Genomic DNA, 20,843 nt, shown 5'->3' with positions numbered 1-20,843 from the left:
GCGTCCTTATAGGGCATCACGTAAACCTATGCAGCTGTTCACTTTATTGATGCTTCTGCTACAGGTGATAATTAAATATGTCTAAGTGCTCTGCAATAGTTCGGCCTTTAATATACCCACTCGTTGCTTAATTCACACGTATTGGCGCCAGGTACCATTCTACGCTTCTGCAACGGAATGTATGTCGCCTTCGGGAGACTTCTTTTATTGGCATGACATTCAAACACTGTTTTTTTTTCAATGAAAATGTTGGTTTCAATGAAAATGTTGTAGCTCTGGGGTAGCACACGTATTTACCTCGGAGACGGCCTTTATTTGGTTCTCACTCAGACCCAGGAGTTATTAATATTTATTTTATTTGCATACTTGTCACTTTGTCGGCCACAGACAGTGTGGAGATTTTTCCGCTCTCGACCAACGACGCTCACGCTGATGCAGACGCCCTAATTTCTGCGAAACGAGCTCTTCAGCGACATCGTGGTTACACACGATATACGTGCTTGAGTAGAAGCATGCGAAGAAACTTTGGGAGTGAGCATATATTCATGAACCACATGTTGTTTTACTGTGCAGATGTGACTATAGGAAAACACATACACCAGTAGTGCCTTGCTGTGCAAGCTGACGAGTTTCTCGCTACACTAATTGTCCAGCAGCTGCCTTTCGATGCTTCAGTAAAGAAGGCTTTGCAAATAACAAAGAAAAAAAACAGACAGGCTTGCCAGACGCTTGTTTAAATATCGATGGTTTCCTCTAGCAAAGGTATTGACTGCAGTGCAAATGAACACTTGATTTGAACACAATAATAGCTAGTCTACTTACCATCACGACGCTGAACTTGTATTTCTCGCATGAAGGCTATGCAAGCTTATTATGTGTATCTGTGGCAATACTGCGACAATTCTAGTGTTGATACGTAGCTGGAAGTTGCCGCGTAGTCGATAAACTGCACTCACCCGCCCGATTTCCTCATCCCCTGTCAGCGCGACTATACTCGGCTGCAGCTGGTGTCAGCACGTGGTTTTCAGTATATATAAAATGGCCAAGAGTCAAGCAATGAAGGGTTCGCTTCCTGTCGCCTCTGCGTTTTTTTTTTCATTTTATTGAGGTTGTTATGACTACATTTCAAGAAATTCACAACACTGATTAGACCCATAGCCATAGGCTAGTAGGGGGTCTAACGGGAGAAAGTATACAAGCAGAATACAATTTGTATATAAAAAAATCAGAACATCAAAAAACGTTGATTTTTCAAAAAACGAAAAAAATACAAGAAGATATAATTGGAATTTAAGGTGAAGTAAATGCTCAGATGCTGTAAGGTGTTGAGTTACTACAGACGTTGTGCAAAACTTCCAGCATGCAAGGTGTTCGTGTGACTGAATTTTTTTCAATGTGAACTGTCATGCTACGTGAGTAAACTGTATTTTGTGCTCTTTTTCGCGTCGCTTCGTGTATTGAGTTACGTGAACGTTTATGCTCTTTTGTGCATTTTTTTTCTCATTCCTGTGGTTTTTCAGGAATTTTACTATCTTTGAGCAGAAGTAGACGGCAACATATAAATATGCTAACATATGTAAAGAAGACATTGTTCAGTTATACGAGCCTCTACAAGAAAATTTTCTTTTGATTCAAGACGCGACCCTTTAGCTCGTCCTGCTGGGGTAGTCACTTTCGCGTCGCAACGCTGATCTCGAGACCACATGATCCATTCCCAGCCAAGTCGTCGGGCGCGCCGTGACACAGACGAAATGAAAATACGCAAACCACAGGCGTCCTTGGAGTTAGGTATTTGTTGAAAGGCGTCAAGTGGTGAAACTCCTGCGGTTTTTCAGCTACAGCGTGCCTCATAAATATTCTTTTTTTTCTTTTTGGCGCGTAAGGCTAGAGTACTAAAAGCCTTTAACCCGAGGATGCGTGGTAAGCAAGCAAGAGTACGTGGTGCGCGATATTTAATGTGCATAAATAAGTGCAAGAACATGTCTGTGATACGTCAACGATTTATACAGCGTCGCACACACGTCTCGCGGAGTCACATCACGATTTCGCCATCGTCTCAAAGTCTGGCGTGTCGTCCTCCATGTGGCATCTGTTTTTCCAGGTCAGTTCATTCACTAACGCGGAACACGTTTTGCTTCCTTCAAATTCGATGAAATTTTATCCATGGTCCCCTACCAGGAGTTGAGACGACACTGTAAGCACCGATTTCCATGGAACCCTAGAAGAAATAGGACATCTTCGCTTTATAAAAATGTAGTACCCTATTTGAAGAAAAAAAAATCCTGCAGTATTTCATTTTTTTAATATATCATTCTTTTGTCGCCTGCATGTCTTGCCGTAAATATTTATGCTTCTCAAAAGACAGCAAAGTGGTCTTTGTCAGCTAAACTTGCGTTAAAGAAATAACATTTGAACGCCGCTACATCCACACGTTAGCTGCAGAAAGCATCGCTTCTTAGATATGCAGCCGCCCAGTTTTACACACACAACGACACTCACCATCTGAGACTCTCCCAGTTCCAGGCGATACTTCTCCAACAGTCTTGCGAAAGTGTATTTCAGGTTCAGCAGTGCCAACCGCATGCCAGCGCAGTTTCGTGGTCCTATGCCAAACGGTGAATACGCGGTCTTGCACAGCAGCGCTTCATTTTCTGGAGCGAACCTGTAATTGCCCGTTCGATAGCGTTACACAGGGATAGCTCCGCAATAGGTAAACGAAAGAATATGCGCAAAATATTCGAAATGACGTATGTCTGCACTCAAAGCGATTCTCGGCGACCTAAGTACAATTCCCATACAAGGCAAAATACTTAAATTCGTTGTAGTAAGCGGTAACTTCCCCTGACAAAGTTTAGTTGATACTCTCTTCATCTCCATAATAGAATAAGAGACAGAGAGCAATGAAATGGCAGGAGAGTCAAGGATGTCTCGATATCCGGTTTGTTACTGTGCACTTGTGGATATGAAGTAATAACAGAAGGAATGAAGCGAATGCAAAACCACAAGTGAATCCAAACACGTGCACAAAACTAAACTCTCGTATAATGCGTGTTTGTTTGCTTCGGTTCTGTCCTAAGTCGATCTTTATTATTGGCAATCTGCGAAGCGACGCATTCATTCATTTTCTGAGCACGATATTGTCTTAGCTTGCGGAGCCTATTTCTGTGTTGTGGGTATACCAGCGGCATGCGTGTTGCATTGTTTAGACATGGTATGCTCGTTATTCAAGAATTTTCGAAGCCCCCGCCTACAGCATCTACCATAGTCATATTCTAGTTTGGGGACGTATAATCCCAAGTATTTGTATCTATACTCAAGACTACACTATGAATATGGCCGCTATTAAAAGTGTAGTGGCCGTGATAGCAACGTCCACTCGTGACTGAAGCACCGATATGACTTGAACACAAACAGTCGCCCACAAAAGTTTACGGAACTTGCGCATTTGTGCTGTTTTACTGCAAGGCGCTTCAGACCTATCGGTTAGCTGTGTGGTACTTTCTTACAAGCTGGAACATTTCTCTGGAAGCAATGTTCAGAGACAAAGCGGGAATGTAGTTTCTTCGAAAATTCCGCATCCACAAACTTTTGGATACATGTGTACCTCATATTGATGCGTCCTTGCGTGCTATCATTGAGCGCCTTGAATCACCATCTTCCAATCAGTCCCATCGCTCATTTGTGCTCCACGATGGTTTATTATACCGCCAAAGTTTTGAGCCGGATGGACCGGTCCTGTTACTTGTCATTCCGAAACACCTTCGCTCGGAAGTTCTACATGAACTTCATGACCTTCCGACTGCTGGTCACCTTGGTGTGCCACGCACTCACAACCGAATACGCCGACGCTTCTTTTGGCCAGAGCTTGCGCGCTCAGTCAGAAGATACGTTGCAGCTTGTGAGAAATGCCAGCGCCGCAAAACACCATCGACACTTCCCGCTGGATGCCTTCAACCACTTGACGTTCCGTCAGAACCGTTTTTCCGCGTTGGCTTGGACCTACTTGGCCCTTTCCCCTTGTCTTCCTCGGGTAACAAGTGGATAGCCGTGGCTACCGACTACGCCACACGCTATGCCATCACACGAGCTCTTCCAACAAGCTGCGCCACAGATGTCGCCGACTTCCTCCTCAAGGACGTGATTTTGCAACACGGAGCCCCGCGCCAGCTGCTTACAGACCGTGGCCGCACCTTTTTGTCGAAGGTCGTAGCCGACATCTTGCAGTCATGGCAAACGAGACACAAGCTGACTACGTCATACCACCCGCAAACCAATGGACTCACGGAGCGTCTAAATCGAACTCTTACAGACATGCTCGCTAAGTATGTTTCTTCCAACCACTCTGACCAGGACCTTGCATGCTTCGCCATACGTGACATTTGCATATAATTCTTCTCGCCATGACACTGCCGCTTACTCCCCATTTTTTCTGTTGTTCGGCCGAGAACCTACATTACCCTTAGATACAGTCATTCCGTCTACTGCGACACCGACCAGCGACTATGCCCTTGACGCTATCACTCGGGCTGCTCACGCACGCGAAATCGCCCGCACTCGCTTTCTGCCCTCGCAAGAGAACCAGCGGCGTTTGTACGATCAACAGCACCGCGACGTGCACTTCTTACCCGGTTCATTGGTGCTGCTGTGGTCCCCGAAACGTCAAGTCGGCTTGTCGGAAAAACTTCTTTCCCGCTACACAGGTCCATATCGAGTCCTTCGTGAGGTTACTCCTGTGACAAACGAAATTACCCCTGCTGCCCCATCGCCTTCAACTGCCTCACAGACCACCGATATCGTACATGTGGCACGCTTGAAGCCTTACCACTCTCCCGCTGACGTTGACATCTAGATGCGCCGAGACGGCGCTTCTGCCGCCGGGGATTATGCTACATGCATGTTGACATTTTTGTGGGACGATGCGCGTGTGTGCCTGACGAAGAGGACGAAAAGTGGTCTTCGCTCGGTGTCTGGTCTACCGGTCAAGAAGTGAATTAATTTAAAAAGCAAGGCACCGTCCCATTCATGGCCTATCCCCCTAGGGGGGTTGCGCCAAGGTGTTGAGGAACCAACCAACCAACCAACTACCGGTCACGCCGCTGCTGCTGCTGGTTTGAAATATATTTCATCCACAGCCTCGTCGATACGGCGTCTCTCTTCCGTAACATTATTAACAGGTATACCGCATTAGAGTAATCAAAGAATGGCAGTGAGAATGGCCTTGGGAAGTGACTGTTGAATATAGCTTCAAGTACAGCTCGAAGCCAATAAACAAGATATATAATTCCCAAAGCATCTTTCTAAATTTGTTTGTCAACGCACCTCTCTGGGTTGAACTCATCCGGGTTGGGCCAATACTGAGGGTTCCTTTGCAGATGGTACTGCGACACCATAAACGCAGTTCCGGCCTTGAATTTGATGCCGTTGTACTCGAAGTCTTCTTTGGCTTGTCTCGTCACAAATCTGCGCCAAAGGTGTGTCCATGCTGTTGTAGTAATCGTGATATATGTGGCTCTAAAGCTTGAAAACACAGTTACTGTAGTTATTTGTGAGCCTTTCATGTACACTTATCCCGCCATGACGCTCCAGCTGAAATGCACTGACTTTGTGGAAGATGAGGGAATTGTTCACTCCCCATGAAGTATGTGTCTACAGGAAAAAAAATCAATTCTCCTATTGTCAAGGTTAATATCTGCACTTATATTACGGCCGATGTACTCATTGTTGCGAGCATTCGTACAATGCTGTCTCATTGCTGTCAGCAGCAGGCACTCGATGCCGATGGGAAAGCAAGCTAAGTTATACTTGATGCATGCCTATACAGTGTGCGTATTTATGTATTGTAAAGAAATGCGGGTTGCGTACTGGAGAAATAAAAGTATGGATAGAGAGTTCATACGTTGTCACCTTTGTGTTCCTTTAGACCTTTCTATAGCAAAAAGGGGTAGCCGGGTTAACAAATGTGACAACTGCAACCAGATACCGGTACAGACTGCCACAATGGACCCAACTGTTTGTTATTTTTGGTCTTTATAGCATGATGCTCCCATTTATAGTGGCACATTTTCCTGTACCATGGTTATTCAAGTAATATTTCTCCTATTTTTGTCTATAATAAACATGTATGCTTATTTCGTACTGAACCCTGTTTATAGACTGTAACATGGAGTTAAGAAAAGCTGCTCATAGCAAATCTGTGTTGGTAGACCTATACCTTAAGGATATTATCCCCCGTATTCACAAACGCTCCTCGACTCGACTTTCACCCTTCACTTGACAGAGTTGAGCACTGCGCCACCGCTAGGCTGAAAATAGCGCTGCCCTACTCAAGAATCGCAGCAGATTATCGCTAATCTGCAGTGACTTGTCGTGACTAGAGACGGCGCTCCCATTGGCTTTCTCAAGTTAAGGTGGAGCATTGAGTGAAGGGACGTTCTAGAATACGCGGGTATGCCTGTTTTGTAACGCGTTGTAAGTAAATGCCCGAAGTCTCGCTTCGCTGTATATTCGGGTCCAACGCAATAAAAACACACTTTCTGTCTATGGACAATAGATACGTACAGCAAACCTGGCGGATACAACCGCAGTGCTTCGTCCACAACTTGGCCAAGGTACTTCAGATGCTTCATGGTGATATCATAATCTAGCGTACCCTGGAAGAAAAAAAAAAGGACTGAAAGCGGCACTACACAATACTTCACGTTTGGCATTATAATGATCGAGACTATATTCCGTTTCATACATAAGGTGCAACGATGTGGAAGTAAAGATGTTCGGCCAGTAATATATGTGAATTCGTGCGTTTTTCACACAGCCTATGAGAATGGAAAAAAATATAACATGGGTGGTAATTTCATTGAACTATTACTTGGTTCAAATGCATGTACTGTAAAAATGTCCCTAAATTCCACAGAGTCGCACCTAATGTATGAAACGGAGTATGGTTTCACTGAACTTGCAGCAAGCTGCCGCAGCCCTTAGCACAAAACTAGGCTGTTGTTTTGAGGTCTGTTCTGCCACTTGAATTTAAACTGACACGTTTCGTTGGTAGTTGGATATTTGCTTCGGCGTGAACCCACAATAGCCCTTATAGAGACTGCAATGTCATTTAAATATGTTTCACCCGCTTTTTTGTTTGTTTGTTTGTTTGTTTGTTTGTTTGTTTGTTTGCTTCTTTGCTTCTTTGTTCGACCTGTGGATGTTGCAAGGTTCCAATACCTGCGTCTGTGTCTCACTCGTTTAAATATCGCCGTACCTTGATTCATTGTGTCTTGTGGCATCAAGCACGTAAACAAGGATAGGCAAATAACTTATTCGAATAATAAAGCGTTCCCGTTATAGAATGAGTCTAAGAGTTCAGCTTATCGCTTTATCCTCCCTTGAACCCATTTGTTGGGGCCGCGATTGTGTACCACTCAAACATGTGTCCTGCTTTCTTCGCGCGTTTGCACACGACTCAACGAGCGTAACAATGAGAACGTGGTATTCGCAGAAAACTACTAGTACGCCAAAACCATATAATAAGAGCCGTGTTAATGTTATTGTCCGTTGTAGCATGAGTCTATGGAGTGACTTCATTCAGATTTCTTATAAAGAAAGCTTCCTGTATTTGCCGAAAAATTTTAACCTCTTTCGCTATAGGTATACGAGAGCTGGGAGCAGCCCGAATGTTTTCTTCACTAGAAAGCTTACTGCAAAACTGGTACGGAGTTCTTTTGTATATAGCTTTGATCTACAAATGAGTAAATGACAAATGTTTTTTTTACCGAGCCGATCTACACTTTACGGCTTTCCGCAAGACAGATCGGCCATACACAAAATAATTTATTCAGAACGTGAAGCACTGAGACAGGTGTGCGAGGTCTAGCGCAAGGGTCAATCTGTTCATATTTTGTCGAAATATATAAGATTGGTTACCACTTCTGCGAAAAAGGAAAGAGACCTGAACAGTTAGGCCTGTCACAACGCCATTCGTTGTAGCATCTCAGTGGCCTAGATTTAAAAATGCCCATGTACTTACATTTGGGCGCATATATATATAAAAAAAGAGATTCACCGAGTTGAGATAGTTTTAGTGAGCAGGAGAAATCGCCTCAAACAGGCTACCCCCGGTTTCAATAGGAGGACCTGTCTTTGCCAAAGGCGTCTTGCCATCCTTTGCGTGTTAAACATGCCAAAAAACCCGCCACTGTGGTTCAGTGGTAGTGCTGCTCGATTGCTGACCGGAAGGTCGCGGGATTGAATACCGGCCGCGTAAGGTCGCACTTCGATGGAGGCGAAATGCGGAAAGCACGTGTACATAAATTTAGATCAGATGGTCAAATTTTCTGAAGCCCTCCACGTCGACGTCCCTCACGATTTTGTTTATTGATATCGCCACGAGAAAACTCAGCAAATATAGTTACGAACACACCAATAATTACAATGAGCCTTTGACAAAATAAGTCCTATCGAGACGTCGGTGTTAGAGGCACTTACCCCAGCTCGTTAAGTGCACTTTGTGTTTCCATCTGTCGGATCCCGTCTTCACTTTGAATTTTCAATGGTCACATATAACCCAGATCACAGCTCGGCTAATATTTTGATCATGGCTTTTTTTTTCCTAAAACGTCCCAGAAGTTCTTTTTTCTTTTGTCACAATGCTGTCACAACGAGAAATGCCGGCAGTGGAGTTACAGGTGTCACATTTTGATGCCACATGATATGAGACAGATGAAATATTCTATATACGTTCTGCAGCTGTCAGATATGACGGAACTGGATGAGTTTTTGACTGGACGTCTAACTGTTCGTTCCCCAAAGACCAGTGATTACACGACGGTTCAATGCTCATTCAGTTGCTAGTGAGGCACACTAATGTGTTTGCGCTCAACTCACGCATGCCAGCAGCGAAAATCAAAACACTGTCGTGATGGATATGACCTACCAGACAAAGCAGCGCGTGACATTCTTCGTACCTTGGAATTAGTCGTTTTTTGCAGCGAAACACTCTGTAGGTCTCTTGATACAGAAGAGATACCCACGGAGCCGATGGGTCTTGGAGTTGCATTTAACTTGCATCGCGAAAATAGCGATGCTTTTCTCTGCTAAATAAACTGCTCCAGACAACTGCTCTAAATCATATAAACGTCTCCATGTATTGTGTTGCAAGGATACTCGCAGTTTGTCGATATAAGTGTCAATAATGTCGATGTCACACTCGTAATCTCGACCGTGATCAGGGCGAATACGCATCGGGTGATTAAGGGATCCTATTCGGATTGACCTCATTCACGAGCGATGAATTCCTTGACTGATATTGGGGGTTCAACGTCCCAAAAAGCACCGTGGGATATTGAGAGACGCCGTAGTGGAGGGCTCCAGAAATTTCAACCACCTGGCAGACGCGTACCAACTTTTTTGAGAGTGGGAGGCTGTCATAGAACGAGCGCTCAAAAAGGGCGCGCCGCCGAATTCCCGCGACGAAACGCCGGAGTGACGCCGCGAGGTCAAAAGAAAAAGAGAAAAAAGAAAACAAGCTCCCCGGGCACGCTTTCTCTCCTCTCGAAAGCGTGGCTTCGCCGACGAACCTTCTCACCCTACATCGGCGGCCGAGCAAGCATTCGAAATTTCTAGAAGGAAAGAGGCGTGGTAGTGCAGGGTTGAGTCACCCGTCGGGGACGGCCCTCGTATCGTCTCGACCTTTCCCCAGCCTTCGCTGCCCATCGCGCCGACGAAATGATGAGAACTTTCTGGAATCTCGCGTGGAATGTATTTAATCGAGCAGCCGAGACGAGAGATCAGGAGAAGACGGAAGTTAGCGCCAGAGAGCGTAGGGTATCCCGTTGTGTAGTCGGCGAAGGTTTTGTCCGTAGGGACAAAGCAGGAGAAGACGTGAGGTTTCCTGAAAGAGAAACTTCGAAGGAGAAGACGGAAGTTAGCACCAGAGCGCGTAGGGATTCCGCCGTGTAGTCGGCAAAGGCTTTGTCCGTGGAGAAAAAGCAGGAGAAGAAGATGATTTCCACCTGAGGGGTGACGACTCGAGCTACAGGCAAGAGTGTGTGTTTACTGCTATCGAGCGAAGACGCGTGGCAACAGCTGCGTGTGTGAAGCTGACGTATTTCCGGCGAAGAAGTTTGAAGCTTGGAGAGTGGCCTATTGAAGACGTGAGGTTTCCTGGAAGAGAAACTTCGGCGAGGTTTCCTGGAAGAGAAACTTCGGGGGCAGTGGAACGACAACAACGCTGGACTTTGAGTGAGTGATTCTCGGAAGAGTATCATCCAAACTTTTGTTCCAAGAACTTTGTACTGAATAGGTTTTCTATCTCTTTAGTCTTTGTGTCTTGGTTGTTCAATGCATGCGACTGCATTGTAGTGCGTATTGTTGTCTGTGTCGTTGTTTCGAGTGTGGCCGATTGTACTGTGTAGTTTGTTGTTTGATTGGTGATATATTGTATACAACTATTGTGGAGTGTGCATGCTTGTGTATTGTTTTTCTGATCTGCCATTATTGAGAATATAATTTTGTTTGTTTATCAACTCTCGGCTCTGTCTTGTTCTTTGGGCCACAGCCGGCGTCCGCTGGCGTGCCAAAAGGGACCACTTCTAAATTGTCCACGCTTTCGTGGTGCGGTTCGGGGGGCCGATACTTCGGCCCTTAAATTAGCCCGGCGATCGCCTTCCTAATTAACGGGACCTGTGTGACAGGGGCTAGCACACCTGATTGGTTCTTGATATATATATATATATATATATATATATATATATATATATATATATATATATATATATATATCGCAATTCCAGGATCAGGCGTTACCCAGCACTCTCCACTAATTATAATGGGGCGTTTTAGAGTGGCACTCTTTTATAAAATAGGAGAGCGGTCACGACACGTTAAGTGGTAATGGCGGAATCAGTCAGAGTCCCCAGCCAACCAAACGTCGTCTTCTTCACCGACTGAGCCATACCCCCTGCCTTTCCGAGTAGCACTCGCACTCTTCTTCACTACAAATATATATATATATATATATATATATATATATATATATATATATATATATATATATATCGCGTTGAGGAACGACGGACGAACGACGAACATGTGAAAATATTTATTTCTTCCAAAGTTTCGGCAGGAGAGCCTGCCTTCGTCAGGGAATACAAGATGTACGCAAAAACGAACTTTTGAAATAGATGAGTTCGGCGGAGGCCGCCAACATGTGCTTAACTATTATCGTCATAAATATGGCATATATCCTGTCACTATCAATGAACATAGGCACTTGTGCGATATGGTTATGACATCATGAAAAAAATTGCGAGCAAGACACAGTTTTCTACTTCAAAGTATGGGGTATGCGCAGGAACATGCAAATGGCCAGTGCTGGGGCATATACCAACGTTGCCACGTCTACATATGATGGTGGGAGTTTTGTACGGAGGTCTCGCGGGTTGTGCGATCATCTTCGAGCCAGCGACTCTCGCATCACATCACTTTGTGGTTATGGCGGTGATTTTCTATGCATCACATGACAGCTCTCTACATAAATACAGTTAGCTCATCCTTACTGAGAGAGAAAGAAAGAGATGAATAAGTAGTGATGCACGTGTGTGCTTCTTTGCTGTGAGAGTTGTAGGGGGAGCTGAAAGACTCAATTCAAGTTGAATGAAAACCAACCAGCCTGACTTAATTAAGTCTCCCTATAGTGCAAAAGAAACAGGGACATTTACTATCTCCCTCGCTCGTAGGACAAAGTTTCAAGGAAAGATTAAAAGCTGAGCTTCCTACTGCTCGAATCCACTGCTTTATTTGTCGCGAACTTGCAAGCTGTTGCCACCGTTACAAGTTACCATAAGCAAGGCTGATCACTGACTTCGTTGATCGGAGACTGAAGCGCAAGCCTGTTTTTTTTGTTCTTTTAGTACGGCAAAACCAAACATTGAAAATAATTCATCACACTCATGCGCTTACAGCAGCTTCGACAGAGCAGCGGTGATGCTATTTGTTTTCGACGAAAGAAAAATATTTTCGTGAACCAGCAAGTGTTTTCACTGGTCCATAAAAACTTTGCTCATTCCCATCTGTAGGTGCATCGGCCAGGCACAGCACAATAAAAGCATGAGTCAGTTATGTAATGTTATAGGGCCCTGTTCAGGGCTAGCATGCTCTGCAATGCTACAGCACAAGGCGTGAAAGGGTCGTACAGAGGTTCGCACCGCAAAAAGCCTACAAGAAAAATCTTCACAGCAGAATTGTTGGCAATATTTCATTATATGTAACATTTTCTCGTAATATTTTCATTACCTCGTAACATTATAACTGAGTGATTAATGTGGTCAAAGAAAATTTCGCCATAGTTGTTGGTTTCCCCGGCGTGCATCCAGTATTGACCACTGTCGGAAGTGGGGGGGGGGGGGGGCTCAGCCCCCCCCTGCCTCTTCTTGGTGTCGAGGCTAGGGCCCCCCTTGCCACCCCCCCCCTCCGGCTGATACGCCTATATACGCCTATGTCACGTGGGGTTCTTTAACGTGCACCCAAATCAGAGCACACGGGCGTACAGAATTTTAACCTCCATCAAAAATGCAGCCGCCGCAACCAAGACTCGATCCTGCGACGTGCGGGTCAGCACGAGTAGCGTGGCCACTAGACCACCGCGGCGAAGCCCCATTCACGATCTAGTGCCTTTGTGACACCGGTATAACTCTTTGTTTTGTTTTCGCGTCATCCTGTGGCATATAATGTTTTCTAGTCTCCTTACATCGGTCATTTCTACCAGTTGCTAATGCGTTGTGCTGCTTGCCAGTTTTAGCAGGTATGCGGAGGTAGACATTACTTACTATAAACAATGTGTTTGTTTGATCATTCGTTTATTTGTTTAAGTGTCTCTGTACACATGTAAAAGACGTCCATATTATTCAACGAATAAATGGAATATAAGTATGACGTACCGATGTAGACAGGGCTTCCAAGATTTCTTGGCGAGCCTTTTCTTGGATATCCGGGTACTTCGCGAGAGCGAAAGCAATGTAGCTCAGAGAAGTCGAAGTCGTCTCGAACCTGCGTCAACCATGCGGCAGGCAAAACGTCCAGTGACTTGCTCAATCTATTAGGCAAGTCGCAAAAGCACATGATTTGATTATATATTTTTATATATGCCTCATGCTGTCATGTGCAATGTTGACTAGTTGTGTATGATGCACTTTCATGTGTACGGTAAGGATAAGTTTTGGCAGAATGCGTGTTGTGTGAGTTTTTTTATTTGTGCGGCGCCTTTTCGTTCTCGCTCGAGTTTTTCTAGAAAAAGATATGAGCACTGTGAAAGTAAAGTTTTTTTTAAGTGGTTAAGCGGCAAAACTGGCTGCGAAGCTAAGGAAAGGGTAGAAAACAGATATCGAAATTTTGAGTATTTAAATTGATTTTTACCTACTCCATCAGGACATGAGGTAGCATGCGATGGTTGATTTACAGCCTACGTTCTCCTAAACTCCCATACTTTCTTTTATGTGCGTGCCTGCGGTTCAAACGGTATGTGCCATGCAGGCTGTCATGCTGATGAGAGGCACCATGGCAAAAGCTCTCGAAGTTTACTCTAACCACGTCTATAAATACCGTCCATAAAAACATACAAAAACAACGCAATCAACAACGATATGACAGAGCTGGTAACATGTTGATTGGTTGTTGTTGTTTTTTCTTCATATTATCTTCAACTATTTACGTAGCTGCCGTGTGCAAAAATATGTACGTTAGTCAGCCTGATAATTGAAATAAACTTTTTTTTTTGCAAGAAGAGCTAGTGCGTGTGTGTTTTATTCCCTTTGCCCTTGCCTTTTAGCACCGCATTCAAGAAGGACGACAAACCAACAATCCCGCGCATCGCTACCCTCTGTTGTGCTGGAGATGAAATGAATACAATCTAAAATGTATACAATCGTGATTTTTTCGTTCTTACCCGCCTACAAACACTACAGTGGCGCTGGTGGCTATACTCTGTGGCGACAGCTGTTTCTGCTTGGAATATCCTGCGTAAAAAACAAAAAAATGCTCAAAAAGTCGCATGCACTTTAGAAAATAGATAACTTGATCACTCCACACATCAATAACGAGGACAATAAACACGCACTTCATGCATACCCTAAACTGTACTGTGCACTGTTAGCCACGATAAGTCGCAATATCATATTGTGCTACGGGTATGCTAATATAAAATCAGACTTGGGCCTTCACTTGTGTTTCTGTGACCATGAATTGATTCCTCTTGATTTTATTTATTTTCTGTAATTCAACGCTGCCGGCGTGTTATTCAACGCTGCCGACTTAATGGGGTTATAGCACTGCTACGACAACTTAATAACGAATTATTATACATTCCACCTAGTGACTACATCAATATTACTTTGATCCCTTTGACGTGTCGCCACATTTTATATCTTGTTACAGCATGCTTTTCAGCCATGTGCTTTGCAAACGCATTCTGCATACTGGCGTTAGCATGCAAATCTCCTGCAAAACTTACTCAAACTGAAGTAAACCAAATAACGCCAAAAAAAGAATAGCATTCGTAATGAAAACGCTCAGATCGTAAGAGTCCGTATACTAAATTCAGTGTTCTAGGTCATTTATTCAGTCCCTGCGCGTTTGCAGACATCTCACCAAAATCGAAGCGAAATTGAACAATTCGCTTTCTTGCTGTCATCGCAGAATGTTTTCGTGTGGTCTATAAACGCCAACTTTAATGTGCGTATACAGTTTGTTATAAAACTGGACAACACAAGAGCACATTAATCTGATGAGCATACCATTTGGGCGCCGGGAACCATCGCCGCCTGCGACACCGTTGGTGGGTTCGGCGTCCATCAGATACTGGAGAATGTCGGGCTTCCGAAGCTGCAACGAAATCACACGCGTCAATTTACGCGGCTCTCATTCGGGTTCATTTTACGCTGCCTAAATTTTAATTTAGCCCTTACAGATTGAGCTCACAACGTTCTGCGAAGCATTAAGATTTACACGTACTGAAAGGTCTTTCTTCCGCATTTCAATTATTCTCGCCGTTTCCTTGCCAAGTTTTTCAAACGAGAAGTCTCCTAACATCATGGCAAGCCAGTAGAACGGTTTCATCCATCTTCTGAACATTGTTGTGCTCTCTGTAAAAGAACAATACCAGTGTTCATCACTGACTTTCATGTAGTTCGATAGGGCAGCTGGGAAATTATATTCATCGCTACAAATTTTGATTGAATTTCATTCAAGATAGAAAAATTGACAACCACCCGTTTGTAGCGCGAAGCACAAGGAAATACACACGGATTTGTGAGTAAGAAAGGTTCTAAGTAGCTCGAAAATTCGTTCTGGTCTAGGAATCGAACCCAATACCAACGCCTTCCCGGGGCGTACGCTCTGTCAATGGATCTCACCAGAAAACTAGTAAGTGGCATGGCGAGGGTTAATTAATCGACAGCTCGAAGCGCAAGGACAAGGACATTGCGAATCGGCACTTCGGAAACTCGCGAGACAGTGGAAGGGTTAAAAAAGAACACTCAATTGGCAGAGCAAGCACCTCGGAAAGGCGTTGGTCCCGGGTTCGGTTGCTGAAGCAGGACTAATTTCACGGCTTCTAAGAAGCTTTTTCTGATATATTCGTACAGAACCTATTGTGGCTTCATGATTCTTTTGGCTTTGTGACTGAAGCAGGCAGTTGTCACTTTTGCTTATTGACCCTTCCTCCCAACTGCGGGATTTTAAAATGGATTCACAATTTTGTTTGTTCAGCCAGCGTTTGCCTTTTTGGTATATGTAACATTGGTGGGGCTTTGTGAAAACCTGAAAGGGGACTTGTCGAATCGCAACATTATATTATCGCCTCTTCTGTAGCAAACCTCGCTCATTACGGCGCAATATGTTGTCATGCCACCTGTCTGCACATCTATCAGCGTTTTCCTATGCTTATAAACATTGATGTGAAACTATGTGAAAACTATACAGTTCCGCAAAATTTGAGATTACTGTTTTTTCTTGTAAGATACGTAGTCAATGCTTAAGAACTTGAATGGCGTGTTCTAATTTGGCACTGTGTAGAACTGTTTTGGTACTTTCCACACCATGCACAGACTGGCATGATTTGAATGTTATCGCGCGAGTATCGACTGGCACAACATTCCTGGTGCCTACCAACCCATTTCGGAACATTAAGAATAGAATTTTCGCATTCTCATCTGCCTCGTTGGCTGTTCCATGCTACAACTCTAACTCCAAGGACGAGCTTGCCCCACTTTTTCTTTATTTTAATATTTTCATTCGTTGCTATGCAGCATAGACTTGGTTGGTTCTCATATTCGCGAACGATAACATTCTGGTGGAAAAGATGTGGCCTCATTAGCAATTATGTAATGCACACGCCAGATGCAGCGGTGGAGCGTTCAGTTCACGATGCTATAGAAGAACACGCCGCGCCACAAAAAAAAGCCACCAATGCTTGTTTTCTGAGTAAACGAATATGAAGAGCACCATCCTCCTGAAGAACAGCGAAGAGATTGACAAAAACTTTCCTGATATACCTTCTCTCAGAAAGAGAAATCGGGATCGTGGCACTGTGATCGATGCCCTAGCGATGACCTTCAAATCACGCTCGATGTACACGGCTGTCCAAAGTTAAAAACGAAACCGAACCAATGTCGAAGCAGCCGATAGGCAGGCGAAACATGACTTCGATCCATATTCAATGGCGCCTGCTAACGATTTCGCTCTCGATGAGCATTCCTCATAGCTTGCTCCTGATCCAATTGCAAAAACAAGCTATCTTAGCAGCCCTAACCTTTTCCCTGAATAGCTTGATGTTCGTGGCGTTGCTCCACCATGTGTTAGGGTGCGGCTTCGATTCCGTGCCATGACAGGTGCCTATTTATTGTAGAAAACGCAAGATCATCTGTGTATACTTGCCACTGGGGGGGAGGGGGGGGGGAGGGGGGGAGAATATTGGAACATCAGAACCTATTTGGACTCTACGGTGAGTCTCCTTACAACATGAGGGTTTTGGCGTGTACATAAAACTAAATGTAAATTATTTATTCGTTAGCGCACTTCAGTCAAAATATGTAAAGACCCCTTTAGGGTCTTACATATTTTTGAAAGCCGCTACCCCTTTAGGGTAGCGGCTTTCACACCTCTACATGCGTGGGTCCTGGCGTGTACTTTGGTTAACTACTTTTTGTCGCCTGCCAAAGGAGATTTCAGAGGCCATGTAAAAGGAATATGGGGTTGGGATGTCTTTCTCCAGGTGCCGCATCCGTCCTAGCTTTTCTAGAGTTCCTGTATATGCTCCCTACATGTACGCTGTACGGCGTTCTCCTACTGTACTACGGGAGCAGAATTGCGCATAGGTCCGTCATCTTGCGTGGTCAACAACCATAGTAGCTACGCGGCCGAGCCGCGCTCTGTTCTTGAAGGCGACGTACTTAAGCCGGTCGCTGATCGACGAAGCATGTCCGAGATCGGCAGTTGGCGCGCTTGAGAGAAACACCTGCTTTTGGGAATGTGCCACGGGAGTAAAAAAAAAAGGCTTTTTTAGTCTATCAGTTAACGCAAAGCACGAAGGCGTAGCGTAGTGCCAAATAGCATGCTTCGCCACTGCCACCACACCAAGTGGCGCCAGCTATGGAGCATAAACAACAACTGACAGGCACAATATATATGCCCTCTGAGATTCAAAGAATGCCTCGCTACGCCTTCAGCATGGATTATTTTTTTCATTATATTTTTATTTTTCGAAAATGGTGCTGAATACACGCAAATACTTTGCTGTCGAAGTTTGATGACATGAATCTAAAACAAATAAATGTACCAGTTCGTGGCCACAGAGCGCACGACGGTCACTTGATAGATTCCAGGTAGACGGCAAGCGCTTTCGGCAGTGAGGCCATGTTTTCGGGCGCCTCCTGTGCGTCAGATTCGGCGCAGTACATGGCTGCTAGTGGCGTTGGAAAGCAGATGGGACAGCTCTGCTACCAGAAGGTAGCATGTACCGTAATTTAAGCTTCTCTATGGATACTTCATGAGCGCGCCGATACGGAGGCGGTGCGCATGTAAAGGGTCCCTAAGCTTTTCAGAAAATAATAATTGGTGGGGTTTAACGTCCCAAAACCACCACATGATAATAAGAGGCGTCGTAGTGGAGGGCTCTTAAAATTACGACCATTTCGGGTTTATTAACGTATACGCCTAAATTTAAGCACACAGGCCTCAGGCATTTTCGCCTCTATCGAAAATGAGGCCGCCGCGGCCGGGATTTGATCCCGCGACCTGCGGGTCAGCAACCGAGTGCTTTAGTCACTAGACCACCTGGCGGGGCCGCTTCTCACAAGCAAATCATCTGATTTTTCCATGAAATCATTCAATAAATTTTCATATGGTCAAATATTTCGGCTTTTATCTTAGGCAAACTTTTGCTCCAATACCATACGTCTCCAAGACGAGAACCACTGACTTCGTACCACTTCATTTTATTTACAAGACCTTTCAACGTTTGGAAAATCGGAAGTCGAATTTCTTCCGCAGGTGCTTGGAAGAGAAACTATACTGGCCCTCGGTGATCATGCTACTAATTATTGATATTTCCGTTTTGTGTCGGGTCGCTACGCTCAGTTTTTGAAGAAGGTACCTACGTGCAATCATATGCAGAGGACCCTTCCTGACGCCCCTGAAGACTCCCTTGGCGATCTTTAGGAGTGGATGATTGGGTTGGCCCTGAAAATGCTCGTCGATGCCAAAAGCTCCTCGTGCAGTGTAGTCCATCGAGAGCTGCTCGAACCCTGACAGCATGTGTACCTCCCTGTCCGTGTCGGCGTACTTTTCCAAAGACCTTATGAATATATCAGCGTTTTCTTCCAGGTGTGGCATCATCTGCGCGTTGTAAAAAGTGACTGGCTCGTTTTATATATCAAAGTTATTGACATATTTTATTACACTTCTCGTAACTTGCATGTGTGAGTAAAACTTGAATATTAGAAAGATACGCATAAGAACATTCACCCAAAGGCTAACGAGCAGCCGCCGCCTTACTTGCGTGCTAACATCTCCTTATGTATCATATCGATAAAAAAAAACACGATGCACGCTGTAATGTCAACTCTGATTTCTTACGCTAGGGCTTACCTTCTAGACGTTTCACATAACGTCTCCGGAAACCCGCTGGTTGGTGGCATGGTGGTTGTTAAATGGATAATTGACAACAGTGGCGAAAATCAGGGAACCATTTACATATTCCTGACCCCCCCCCCCCCCCCCCCCGTTTATTTTGTGCTCTGGCAAGCAAGACACTCTTGCAAGACACCCCTGAGATTTATCTCAACATCGTGATCATAGAGCCATACGTCATCATCAAATAGCCTGACGACTATGCTAATCAAATGAATATTTTGATCTCCTCGGTGATCTTTCCTCATACTGTACCAAAATTGTTCGTTTTCACGGCGTTTTTCAACACCGGTTCATTCTTTTGTGCTGGCGGCTTCAATTCGCAAGGCTTTGTGATATAGTATTGAAACTGCAACTACCGTTGAACTGTTTCTGAGGAGACTGAATAGGCTAATACAGGCAAGCAAGGTGTGAAACCATGCCAATTGTTTTACTTCAAAGCATGATTCAATATTTTGCATCATTAACTCTGTGTGAAAACAACATGTCCACCGTATCATGATATGTGTGATTTTTATGGATTTACGGCACTGTTTGACAACCATTCGTTTGTAGCACGATTCATTGATTGATTAAAATAACTTTAATGAAGTGCTGCGGGACGTACCCTAGCCCACAGAGGGATGAAGTCAGAAGGAAATCCACACGGATTTCTCAGAAAAGAAAGTTTCATAGTTGAAAAAAAGTTGGACCTCATCTGGGGTACGAAACAATGAACAAAGCTTTTCCGGAGCTGTCACTCTACAAACCGAGATAACCAGGATGCTAGCAGTAGGGAGACCGAATATGAATTAGTCAAACACTGTAAGCACGTAGACACTGAATAATGCAAATGGGACAACCCGCAAGGTGTGGCTTGTGCGTTGAACTGAATTCGTGCAACGAACAAAAAATTGAATACAACGTTTTAGGCCACACTGAGTTTGGTAGTAAAGCATTCTAAATCATAAATGATGTGAAGACAGATATTAGCATTTCATCTAAACGTTTTGATCGAAGTAATTCTTGTATCCCAAAAACCAATTGTACAACTGCTTAGAGTCCTTTGTTTGCTCTCTGTTCTGGCAGTGTTCTCTCTCATTTCGTTTATATTGATGTAATTTGTGTAGGAGGGTGTTATACTTATTTCCGACTTCATTGTTCACTGAAGTCTACATTTTAGGTGCATTTCTGGTCATTTCTATTTTTTTTTACGTTTCTGGGCAAAGGAAGGGATACAAGCTCTTGAGCTCGATCACTTCAAGTTGGCTTCTTACCGTCTTCAGCTTGGCAGCACTCATGCAGTGGGTGACTCTGCTTCGAAGGTCCTTCCACTCGCGACCGCCGACGTGCATGACGGACTTTCCGAGCACGGGATGCATCTGGTCTGTCATCATCGTAAACTGTGGGTGAATAGCAAAAGAAAGCTGTCTGAGCAAAAAAATAAAAATAAATAAGTACTAGATTGCCCGATGGTACTAGCTGCCAACGGTTTGTTTCTTGCGAAGGTCTTCCCTCTTGTACAGTCACCAGTTGCACCAGTCATGCGCGAAACTAGTTTCGCGCATGACTGGTGCAACTGGTGACTGTACAAAACTGAAGAATTTCGCAAGAAATAAATTGTTGGCAGTTGGGCGCTCTGTCTCGTCTATTCCATCCCCTCCTGTCGTATGCGCTGCTAAGTCCTCTGTATC

General features: G+C 44.4%; 1 protein-coding gene across 1 annotated transcript in view; it reads right to left on the bottom strand.

Annotated features, from left to right (window-relative positions):
- Positions 1-1,057: 1,057 nt before the first annotated feature.
- Positions 1,058-20,843, bottom strand: part of LOC119169956 (cytochrome P450 3A14-like) — a 37,544-nt gene continuing 17,758 nt past the window's right edge. The window contains exons 5-14 of the mRNA XM_075881835.1: positions 20,427-20,552; positions 18,639-18,876; positions 14,995-15,125; positions 14,778-14,865; positions 13,931-14,000; positions 12,927-13,035; positions 6,559-6,650; positions 5,320-5,460; positions 2,500-2,662; positions 1,058-2,218 (exon numbers count right to left, since the gene is read on the bottom strand). Of these exons, the coding sequence (XP_075737950.1) occupies positions 2,141-2,218; positions 2,500-2,662; positions 5,320-5,460; positions 6,559-6,650; positions 12,927-13,035; positions 13,931-14,000; positions 14,778-14,865; positions 14,995-15,125; positions 18,639-18,876; positions 20,427-20,552 (1,236 nt within the window). The 3' untranslated portion in view covers positions 1,058-2,140. The remainder of the gene's footprint in view (positions 2,219-2,499; positions 2,663-5,319; positions 5,461-6,558; positions 6,651-12,926; positions 13,036-13,930; positions 14,001-14,777; positions 14,866-14,994; positions 15,126-18,638; positions 18,877-20,426; positions 20,553-20,843) is intronic.

The sequence above is a fragment of the Rhipicephalus microplus genome, chromosome 2 (assembly GCF_043290135.1).
Source record: "Rhipicephalus microplus isolate Deutch F79 chromosome 2, USDA_Rmic, whole genome shotgun sequence".
Lineage (NCBI taxonomy): Eukaryota > Metazoa > Arthropoda > Arachnida > Ixodida > Ixodidae > Rhipicephalus > Rhipicephalus microplus.
This window is presented reverse-complemented; position numbering and strand designations above follow the sequence as displayed.